This window comes from Bombina bombina, chromosome 7 (assembly GCF_027579735.1).
Source record: "Bombina bombina isolate aBomBom1 chromosome 7, aBomBom1.pri, whole genome shotgun sequence".
NCBI classification, from domain to species: domain Eukaryota; kingdom Metazoa; phylum Chordata; class Amphibia; order Anura; family Bombinatoridae; genus Bombina; species Bombina bombina.
Window position 1 is genome coordinate 266,437,408 of NC_069505.1, and position 12,386 is coordinate 266,449,793.

Sequence of the window (12,386 nt, forward strand, 5' to 3'; positions counted from 1 at the left end):
CTAAAACCCACCTGATCCCCCCTTAAAAAACCTAACACTACCCCATTGAAGATCACCCTACCTTGAGCCGTCTTCAGCCAGCCGGCCACCGATGTGACAGAAGAAGACATCTGGACCGGCAGAAGTCTTCATCCTATCCGGGCAGAAGAGGACATCCGGACCGGCAGACATCTTCATAAAGGCGGCATCTTCTATCTTCATCCTTACGGAGCGGAGCCATCTTCTATCCAGCCAACACGGAGCCATCCTCTTCTTCCGACGGACTAACGACGAATGAAGGTTCCTTTAAATGACGTCATCCAAGATGGCGGCCCTCGAATTCCAATCACATTTTTCCTACCTTAATTCCGAATGCAGGTCCGGATGTCCTCTTCTGTCCCATCTGTGGCCTGCTGGCTTAAAACGGCTCAAGGTAGGGTGATCTTCAATGGGGTAGTGTTAGGTTTTTTTAAGGGGGGATCAGGTGGGTTTTAGAGTAGGGGTGTGTTGGTGGTGGGTTGTAATGTTGGGGGGGATTGTATTTTTTTTTACAGGTAAAAGAGCTGATTACTTTAGGGCAATGCCCAGCAAAAAGCCCTTTTAAGGGCTGGTTAAAGAGCTGATTACTTTGTAATTTAGTTTAGGGTAGGGAGTTTTGGAGTTTTATTATTTTGGGGGGATTTTTATTTTATTAGGGGGCTTAGATTCGGTGTAATTAGATTAAAATTCTTGTAATTTTTTTTATTTTTTGTAATTTAGTGTTTGTTTTTTTTGTATTATAGTTTAGTTTATTTAATTGTATTTTAGTTTAGATAATTGTACTTAATTTATTTAATTAATTTATTGATAGTGTAGTGTTAGGTAAATTTGTAACTTAGGTTAGGATTTATTTTACAGGTAATTTTGTAATTATCTTAACTAGGTAGCTATTAAATAGTTAATGACTATTTAATAGCTATTGTACCTAAATAAAATAAATACAAAGTTGCCTGTAAAATAAATATAAATCCTAAAATAGCTACAATGTAACTATTAGTTATATGGTAGCTATATTAGGGTTTATTTTATAGGTAAGTGTTTAGTTTTAAATAGGATTAATTTATTTAATTATAGTAATTTTAGTTCGTTTTATTTAAATTATATTTAACTTAGGGGCGTGTTAGGGTTAGGGTTAGACTTAGGTTTAGGGGTTAATAACTTTATTATAGTAGCGGTGACATTGGGGGCGGGAGATTAGGGGTTAATAATTGTAGGTAGGTGGCGGCGATGATAGGGAGGGCAGATTAGGGGTTAATAAAATGTATTAGTGTTTGCGAGGCGGGAGTGCGGCGGTTTAGGGGTTAATACATTTATTATAGTGGCGGCGATGTCCGGTCGGCAGATTAAGGGTTAATAAGTGTAGGTAGGTGGTAGCGGCGACCTTGGAGGGGACAGATTAGGGGTTAATAAATATAATATAGGTGTTGACGATGTCAGAGACAGCAGATTAGGGGTTCATAGCTATAATGTAGGTTGCGGCGGTGTCCGGAGCGGCAGATTAGGGGTTAATAGTATAATGCAGGTGTCAGCGATAGCGGGGGCGGCAGATTAGGGGTTAATAAGTATAAGATTAGGGGTGTTTAGACTCGGGGTTCATGTTAGGGTGTTAGTTGTAGACTTAGAAAGTGTTTCCCCATAGGAAACAATGGGGCTGCGATAGGAGCTGAACGCTGCTTTTTTGCAGGTGTTAGGTTTTTTTTCAGCCAGCTCAGCCCCATTGTTTCCTATGGGGAAATCGTGCACGAGCACGTTTTTCCTGCTTACCGCTACCGTAAGCAACGCTGGTATTGAGGGTTGAAGTGGAGTTAAATTTGCTCACTTTTCTGAGGCTAACGCAGCCATTCAAAAAACTCGTAATACCAGCGTTGTCTTAAGGGTGCGCTGGAAAAAAAAGGCTCGTTAGCACCACAGCTACTGTTACTGACAAAACTCCAAATCTAGGCGTATATATGTTCAGAGCGGTGGCAATGACGTATTTTATGTCATACAAGCTACTCCTTTCTCTCTGAGCAGGTATGGTGTTTAAATACAGGTGCACAGGCCCTCTCGGGATATGTGTATGCAGCATATAAACACTAATAACTTTTAATAGAAGCATTTTTGCTAATGGAAGTATATTGCAAAAATAGTTATATTTCACATTGAAATGCAGCCATGCACATTATATTTTTGATCTTTCTATTCCTTTAAAGGACAATTATAGTGCAAAAATGTCATGCTCTCATTCATATAAAAATGTCATTTTAGCCCTGTTGGCCCTGCAGGTTTATATGTTTAGCCTCTGCAAAAAAAGGGTTAAATACATAGTTAGTGTCACATAGAAGTGCTGGTTCCAAGCAGACACGGCTGGTAATCAAATCAGCAGCAGCAGTTCTTCATGGCTCCTGATTGGTACTTTAAGCATGTTTTTAACCCCTTTTCAGGGCCACTAGTACTAAAACTAAAATTAAATAAGAGTATGTCATTTTTTGCATTGTGTCTTCTTAAAGGGACATAAACCCCCAACATTTTCTATCAGGATTCAGATTCCAATTTACTACTATTATAAAATTTTGTGAGTGTGCACTTGTCTGAAGCATTATATGGCAGTAGTTTTTCAACAATGTTATTATACATTAGCAAGAGCACCAGATGGCAGCACTATATCCAGCCATCTAGTACTTCTGACATGTGCAAGCTACCTATCTGGATATCTCTTCAAAAAAGAATAACAAGAGAACAAAGCAAATTTGATAATAGAAGTAAATTTGAAACTTTATTTTAAAATTGTATTTTCTATCAGCTAGATTACGAGTTGAGCGTTATGAGTTAAATAGCAGCGTTGTGGCCCATAACACATCATTTTCCCTAACGCAGCCATTACAAGTCTTGTCGGTATAGGTGTTCGGCAAGCCTTTTAGCCTGTAACGCAACGTCAATACCGCACTCGTAAAAATTACGTTTTTTAATGGGATTCCCATAGCGCTGGTATTACGAGTTTTGCGTTCTGGCTAAAAAACTGTGTTACAGTCTAAAACGACAAGATCCGTAACGCCATCTAAAGTCAGTAGTAATAAATTTTATGCTACAAATCTGCAACATAAAACTCATAACTAAAGTGCTACAAAGTATACTAAACACCCATAAACTACCTATTAGCCCCTAAACCGAGGCCCTCCCGCATCGCAAATACTATATTAAACTTATTTACTCCTAATCTGCTGCTCCCGACATCGCTGTCACTAATAAAATTTATTAACCCCTATTCCACCGCTCCCCGACATCGTCACCACTATGCTAAAGTTATTAACCCCTATACCACCTCCCTCCCGTATCGCAAACACTATTTAAATATTATTAACCGCTAATCTGCCATCCGCCCACATTGCCCCCACTATACTAAAATTATTAAGCCCTACACCGCCGCCACTATAGTAAACCTATTAACCCCTAAACAGCCATTAAACTAAAACATACCTGTCAAATTAAAAAAACTAAGTTTAAACTAACAATTAAACTAATATAATTATTAAACTAAAAATAAACTAACTACCAATTAAATAAAAATAAACCACACATTAAAAAAATCCTAACACTACTCTTAAAATTACAAAGTATCTAAATACAAAACAAATAAAATACTGAGTTACAAAAAATAACAAACACTAAATTACGGAAAATAACAAACGTAATTATCCAAAATAAAAAAGAATTACACCTAATCTAATAGCCCTTTTTAAAATAAAAAGCCCACCCAAAATAAAAAAAAAACAGAGCCTACAATAAACTACCAATGGCCCTTAAAAGGTCCTTTTGTGGAGCATTGCCCCAAAGATATCAGCTCTTTTACCTGTAAAAAAACAAATACAAAGACCTCCCCAACAGTAAAATCCACCACCCAACCAACCCCCAAAATAAAAAACCTAATTCTAAAAAGACCTAAACTACCCATTGTCATGAAAAGGGCATTTGTATGGGCATTGTCCTTAAAAGGGCATTTAGCTCTTTTACTGCCCAGACCCTAAACTAAAAAAAAAAACCACCCAAAAAAACTTTAAAAAGCCTACAAGCCGGGTTTTTCAAAACTTGTAATGGCTGTGTTCGTTAATTTCCCTATAGCACCCAAAACTTGTAATCTAGCTGTATCTGAATAATGAAAGAAAAAAGTTGGGTTTCATGTCCCTTTGATATCTTGTTCTGTGAAGTGCCATTGAACTTATTGTTTAACAATTTAACTTCATTAACTGCAATATCTTTGTTACTAATGTATGGTACACACATTATGGTAAAGTAATGTTTTATCAGTAAAGCATCCTATTGTCAAACCTATAATCATTACATTTCTTCTGTTTTGCTGCTATCCTGCCTGTAAATTAGGCTCCTTTCTAAACCCACCGTTGGGCCAATTTACATTAGCCAGTCACTGCGGGCAACCTGAGCACTACTCTTGCGCAAGTTCCTTTGAGTGTGCACCTCCTTGCGCATGCACCACTCATGCTCATTTTAAAGAGATCGGCAACCCAGGGAATCATCACCGATGTCACCTTTCTAGCGGTCACGTGACCGCTGTTTCTGCAGAGCCAGAAATACTGAATCAGCAGCGGAGGCAGAAGAGAGAGGGATTCTTTATATTTAGGGTAAGTACATTTGGATCAGAGACGAGCGAAAGTGTTACATATATTATATTACATATATGTTATTAGTGCATGCATCAGGGAGCATGCATAATATGCAAATCTTGCAATTGTGAGAGTGATAAGCGTTGTATCGGACAGGCCCTAAATGCGGGCTGTCGTTTACTACGTCAGACTGTAAAAAAAAATTGTTATTTAAAATATAATACAGGCTTCTATTCATAAAATAGTAAGTGGGAAATGTTTATTATATTTACATTATATGATAAGCATGTATAAAACATTTATCTAGAAAATTACTTTTCTAATTCTTTAAAAATATTTGCTCTCCCCCAAAAAAATTATGCTATCAGGTTAGAGTTGCTAAGCATCATACTCTAATGCATTCATTTGGAACTTTTGCTGATATTTTAAACCTTATCACTTAGTGGTTTCAAGATTTACATTATGAAAACTGCTAATATCCCAATTCAGCAGACGATAAGTTACAGACACTTTCACTTATAGAGTTTAATTGCCTGCACCGTTCTTCTTGATTTTAGATTAACATTTAGATAAAATTTCCAAAACAGAAAAGAAAGGTTTTCTCAATGAATAAAAAAAAAGAAAGAAGAAAATACTTAATATATTATATATTAAAAGTTATAAAATAATAACACAGCATACCTAGTTTACCCATCTTGCCCATATACAAATATAATTCTGACTTTTTTAATGCATAGTCCTTCATTTATGAAGCTGCTTAAAGGGATAGGAAAGACAAAATTAAACGTGTATGATTCAGATAGAGCATGTAATTTTAAGACACTTCTAAATTCACTTCTATATTTAAATGTATTTTTTCTCTTAGTATCCCTTGTTGAAAAAGAATACGCACATATCCTACACTAGTGGGTGCTAGCCGCTGATTGGTGCCTGCACACATTTGTCTCTTGTGATTGGCTAACTAGATGTCTTCATCTAGCTGAAAGTAGTGCAGTGTTGTTTCTTCAGCAAATGATAATAAGAGATTGAAGAAAATTTGATAATTAAAGTAAATTGGAAAGTTGCTTAAAATTGTATGTTCTATCCAAACCATGAAAGAAAATTTTGGATTTTCCTATCCCTTTAAGCTGCTTCTTAATTTGTCCACAACTTCAGTGGTTGCAAAAATCAGACAGCCTGGGCTTGTTTGTCCAAGATAACTGACAAGTACTGCTTACACGCAATTAGTTGCTCGCAAGCAGTGGGTGGGGTTTGCATTCCTGATTGCACATGCAGGCGCATTCTTACATTCTGGCAGTGAATGCTAATCTGCGAGCTATTAACTTTGTAAACTCCATTAACCCATCTTGCGTTTTCGGTGACTGAAAGACAATATTGGGTGTGAATTATTCTGTTATGGGGAAATAGAGACCAAATATCATGGAGGTTTCAATCCCCGCTGTGTTGGACTCAGAAAGATTACAATTGTGGTTATTTAACTAAAAAGAAAGGCATCAAGTTTTTTTCGATACTGAGAATTTTGGAAAGATTTGAATTAACCCCAATGTCATGCAAACAACAGCACAAAAATAAAATGCTGTAACAGGTTAGACCATTTTAATTTTGCACATCCCTTTATTTATGTATTTATTTTTGATATTGCAATAAACTTGGTCTGTCTAAATTCATTACATTTTAGAAAGCAACCAACCAGTCAGACATTTAAAGACTCTGTTAACTGTTTCAAAACTCAGGTAAAATTGTTTGCATCTTTAATTTTTTTTTATTTTTTTTTAAGAATTATTTTACTTAAAGGGATAGTCTAGTCAAAATTAAACGTTCATGATTCAGATAGAACATGCAATTTTTAACAACTTTCTAATTTATTCCTGTTATTAATTTTTCTTCATTCTCTTGCTATCTTTATATGAAAAAGCAAGAATGTAAGCTAAGGAGCCGGCCCATTTTTAGTTTAGCACCCGGGTAGCGCTTGCTAATTAATTGGCTACATTTAGAAACCAATCAGCAAGTGCTACCCAGATGCTGAACCAAAAATGGGCCAGCTCCTAAGCTTACATTAAAATAAAGATACCAAGAGAACGAATAAAAATTGAGCAAATTAGAAAATTGCTTAAAATTGCATGCTCTATCTGAATCATGAAAGTTTAATTTTGACTAGACTATCCCTTTAAGCCCTTCATGGGAGAAAAATAGTAAACACTATTAGTAAAAATGAAATAAGATTGTTGCTGCTATCGTGTGAATTTAAAGGCCGGGATGGGATCATGGGGGACTGCCTACTGCTAGCCACGCCCCCAGGCCGATCCTTGCCCTTGTCAAATGGGGAAGCTGCAGAAGGCTTTATATGGTAGGAAGTCCAATGCCGTCCTAACAGCCTAAGCCCAGTACTGTTAGGAAGGCATCGAACATCCTAACGGCGTAAGGGGTTAAACTCAGGTTGGAGCAGCTGAGTCCGACTGATATAAACTGACTGAAAGAAAATAATAGAATATAATTATTGTTTTAGTTAGTAAAAATAAAAGCAAAGCAATTTCTTTATGGAAATATATTTCTATTTAATAGCTATTGCTATACGTTCAATCAGTGATTGATTTGCTTTTTTTCTAAACTTTTACTTGAAAGAAATCCAGGTTCATTTGAGGGACAAAATAGGAGCGCCAGTAGGCTAAAGGTTACTGGTCAAGGGATGAGCAAATGGTATTGAATATGTTAAGGCAATTAAGACTTAAAATGAGCAGTGAAACCAATAATGTAAAAAAGTATGGCATCAAGATATGGTTAAAGCATTAAAATATTTAAAACAAAGAGTTTATTCATAACAAATCTGACCACACATAGGCAGATCAGGCTAACCAATCAGTGGAATATAGTGAACAAGAGTGCATAAGATATAAATACAGGAGAAAATGTACTGAATAATCACCTTACTAAAAAGTGTACAATAACAATGACAAAGGTATGGGGTGACAGTCCGTTAAAGTAGTAAAATCCTTAAAAGGTGTCCTAAGTGGTGCTGTACCAGCCTTAGAGATGTGGAACCTCGTGGGATCGATGAGCCTTAGCGTGTTTTTCCTTTCCAGCCTTTGCGACGTACGTATATAGTATGGTGTTTGCACAACCTCCAAATCACGTAACATCCTATTTGACAGAACGTATTGTGGATGTGAAGTGACACATACAAGGTGTCCTAAGATAGACTGGTCCTAACACTATAAATTTGAGTCTTGATTTGAGGCATAGTACTGCAGTGTTGGAATTAGAATCAAATGATTCAGCCCAGTAAGGCTAAAATGTATAGTGTTAGGACCAGTCTATCTTGGGACACCTTGTATGTGTCGCTTCACATCCACAATATGTTCTGTGAAATAGGACGTTACGTGATTTGGAGGTTGTGCAAACACCATACTATATACGTACGTCGCAAAGGCTGGAAAGGAAAAGCACGCTAAGGCTCATAGATCCCACGAGGTTCCACATCTCTAAGGCTGGTATAGCATCACTTAGGACACCTTTTAAGGATTTTACCACTTTAACGGACTGTCACCCATACCTTTGTCATTGTTATTGTACACTGATATAAGCACCTTGTAGTTAGGTGATTATTCAGTACATTTTCTCCTTTATTTATTTCTTATGCACTCTTGTTTACTATATTCCACTGATTGGTTAGCCTGCTCTTCCTAGGTATGGTCAGATTTGTTGTCAATAAACTCTTTATTTTAAATGTTTTAACCATATCTTGATGCCATAATTTTTTACATTATTGGTTTCACTGCTCATTTTTAGTCTTAATTGCCTTAACATATTCAATACCATTAGCTCATACCTTGAAAAGTAACCTTTTCCTGAAGCTGCAAATATCAATTTATGTTTGAATAAATAAGAGACATAGTTGGATTGAATGTGAATTATGTAGTTAATGATGGGATTAAAAGAATGTGTTCATTAAAAAAAAAAAACACTTTAAAAAGTATCATTGAAGAGAAACATCTGATTTTAACTTACCTGTCTGCTGGCAATCCAAAACTTTCTCTGGAAAAATTCAAGTTTCATTTGAATTCCAACAGCTGGAAAAGATTAGGGGGAAAGAAAAACGTCACTTTAAAGGAATTAGCAGCGAATAGAATGCATAAAAATGTTTCTCCAAAGCAGTGAATGAGTAAATGAATGAAAATAAAGTAGTCATATAGATGTATTCTTGATTGTATATTCAGAATGTTACAGGTTAAACTTTCAGTATCATTTGCAAGCAAAGTTTTGGTTTCAGGAAATCTCTAAACAGGAGCATTAAAGGGACACTAAACTCAGCATTAAACTTTCTTGAGTCAGATAGAAAATGTCATTTTAAGCAACTTTCTAATTTATTCCTATTATCTATTTTTCTTCATTTTCTTGTTATCTTTATTTGAAAAAGTAGGAATGTAAACTTAGGAGCCGGCCCATTTTTGGTTGAGAACCTGGGTCGCGCTTTGATGATTGGTGGCTAAATGTATCATCTTGCCCAATAGAAAGCAGAAGCTTTACATATTTCCAATTTTTTTAGCACAGTTTAAAAGTTACATAACAAATATTAAAAAGTTCTCAGGAATAATATAGAGAAATGAAGCCACTACTAAAATGTACAGCTCCTGCTCTGTATTGTGCATTCTAAAGTGAAGTATACAGCAATGCTTGTCAAGAAGACATCAATATCACAGATCTGTGAATGCAGACTGCCTCTGTTAAATGTGCTTAAAGGGACAGTCTACAACAGAATTGTTATTGTTTAAAAAGATAGATAATCCCTTTATTACCCATTCCCCAGTTTTGCATAACCAACACAGTTATATTAATATATGTTTTACCTCTGTGATTACCTTGTATCTAAGCCTCTGCAGACTGCCCCCTTATCTCAGTGCTTTTGACAGACAGGCAGTTTAGCCAATCAGTGCCGACTCCTAAATACCTCCACGGGAGTGAGCACAATGTTATCTATATGACACACATGATCTAGTACTGTCTAACTGTGAAAATCTTTCAAAATGCTCTGAGCTAAGAGGCGGTTTCCAACGGTTTAGAAATCAGTTTGAGCCTGCCTAGGTTTAGATTTTCAAAAATACCACCAAGGGAACAAAGCAAATTTAATGATAGAAATCAATTGGAAAGTTGTTTAAAATATCATGCCATATCTGAATCATGAAAGTTTAATTTTGACTAGACTGTCCCTTTAAGTATTTAAAATCCAAGATGGCGGCACCCAGTGTGAAGAGTGTCACTAATCAGCACTTGTAAAGAGTCAAAATAAGGGGACAGCTTTAAAGAGAGCTACAGGCACGAGAGGAAAAAATAGCATGGTGATTAGTAACCAAAGTAAAGTAGTTGTGCTCAGCTGTTTATTGTCCCTTTAAGGGACACTTATAACAAACTCTAAGCTGCATGAAAAAGTACCTTCATATCTGAAAAGAAATTTGCAATGAATAAAATGCTGCTTTATTGTCAAATGTGTATATTGTTTTGAGGCCGCAGACAGAAATCAACCCGATCGAATATGATCGGGTTGATTGACACCCCCTGATATGTTCCTGCTACCACCCTCCCACAAACGTACATATGTTTTTAAACAATATATATAAGAAACAGTTTGTATATATACTGTATATATATATATTATATATATATATATATATATATATATATATATATATATATATATATATATATATATATATATAACCAATTTAAATTACATTTCCATCAAATTATATATATATTATTTTTAGAATTTAGTTTTCTATCTGAAAGACAGTATTTTTTTCCTCATTTTAAATGAACTCATTTAATTTCATTTTTGAAAGTTCATTCATATTGTCAGCTAAGCATGCTTCTTATAAGTCATTTTGCCTTCTTCAAAGCAATCTAAATGCTAGCAAAGAGGTCACTTGCGTTTCAAATTTGTTTTATAGATCAAAGTTAAAATGTAAACTCTAGTTTTACCCTTTATGTCAAACATATGGGGCACTGCACGTGAATTAGTGTCTCAGTTGGAAAAAAAACATTTAACTGATTTCTTAGAAAATCTACGTTTACTTCAGTGATATTTGTTAGCACATGTATTCTTTGCACTATAGACCATCAAATTCTATGGCCTATTCAGGCACAATTGATAATGTGTGCCATGTTATTTTGCACTCAGCCTCACACAAACAATGCACATTAAAATATGTTAGTTAAAATGCATTTTATCCCAAAGAGAAATGTTTAAAGCAACACAAAACCTCGATTTTTTCCTTCATGAATCAGAGGCATCCTGCAATAACTTTACATGGCCATCCGATGCAGAGAGAGCCACTCTGTGGCCCTCCCTGCACCGGACATCGATGGCCGGTATCGTTGGTGGGTGGGAGCCGACTTGGGAGGCGGGTGGCCGGCCATCGGTGTATCCTCTGACATCAAGGGGGGCGGGATCGGAGGCGGGGCCGTCAGGGGGCTCGCGCAGGGGCACGCGGGAGCGCGCACGTGCACGGAGGTTGGCGGGTGGGCGCGTGCACGGGGCGGGAGCGGGTAGGAACCGCTACACTACGGAAAATATTGCTAGGAAAAAATGGCCAAATCTTGTTTGTGCAAAAGCACAAAAATAGATCGTGGAGGGGTGGGGGGTAGGTTTTATGTGGGGGGAAGCTACACTACAGAAAATTTTAATAAAAATAAAAAAAAAACCATATTTTCTTCTAAACTGGGTACTGGCAGACAGCTGCCAGTACCCAAGATGGCGCATATTAAGTTAGAGTGGGAGGGTTATAGAGCTGTTTGGGGGGGATCAGTGAGGTTGGGGGCTAAGGGGGGGATAGTACACAGCAGCATATGTAAATATGCTTTTTAAAAACACAAAAAACAACAAATATAGCTTTTATTTTAGTACTGGCAGACTTTCTGCCAGTACTTAAGATGGCGGGGACAATTGTGGGGTGGGGGAGGGAAGAGAGCTGTTTGGGAGGGATCAGGGGGTCTGATGTTTCAGGTGGGAGGCTGAGCTCTACACTAAATGTGATATTAACCCTGCAAGCTCCCTACAAGCTACCTAATTAACCCCTTCCCTGCTCGCCATAATACACGTGTGATGCGCAGCGGCATTTAGCGGCCTTCTAAATACCAAAAAGCAACGCCAAAGCCATATATGTCTGCTATTTCTGAACAAAGGGGATCCCAGAGAAGCATTTACAACCATTTGTGCCATAATTGCACAAGCTGTTTGTAAATTATTTCAGTGAGAAACCTAAAATTGTGAAAAATTTAACGTTTTTTTTAATTTGATCGCATTTGGCGGTGAAATGGTGGCATGAAATATACCAAAATGGGCCTAGATCAATACTTGGGGTTGTCTACTACACTACACTAAAGCTAAAATTACCCCAAAAAGCTCCCTACATGCTCCCTAATTAACCCCTTCACTGCTGGGCATAATACACGTGTGGTGCGCAGTGGCATTTAGTGGCATTCTAATTACCAAAAAGCAACACCAAAGCCATATAAGTCTGCTATTTCTGAACAAAGGGGATCCCAGAGAAGAATTTACAACCATTTGTGCCATAATTGCACAAGCTGTTTGTAAATAATTTCAGTGAGAATCCTAAAGTTTGTGAAAAAATTTGTGAAAAAGTGAACAATTTTTTTTTATTTGATCGCATTTGGCGGTGAAATGGTGGCATGAAATATACCAAAATTGGCCTAGATCAATACTTTGGGATGTCTACTAAAAAAAAATATATACATGTCAATGGATATTCAGAGATT

General features: G+C 36.7%; 1 protein-coding gene across 1 annotated transcript in view; it reads right to left on the minus strand.

Moving 5' to 3' along the window:
• CACNA2D3 (calcium voltage-gated channel auxiliary subunit alpha2delta 3) overlaps positions 1-12,386 on the minus strand; it is a 1,718,630-nt gene that overhangs the window by 188,600 nt on the left and 1,517,644 nt on the right. Inside the window, 1 exon segment of the mRNA XM_053720740.1 lies at positions 8,622-8,683. Within this exon segment, the coding sequence (XP_053576715.1) occupies positions 8,622-8,683 (62 nt within the window).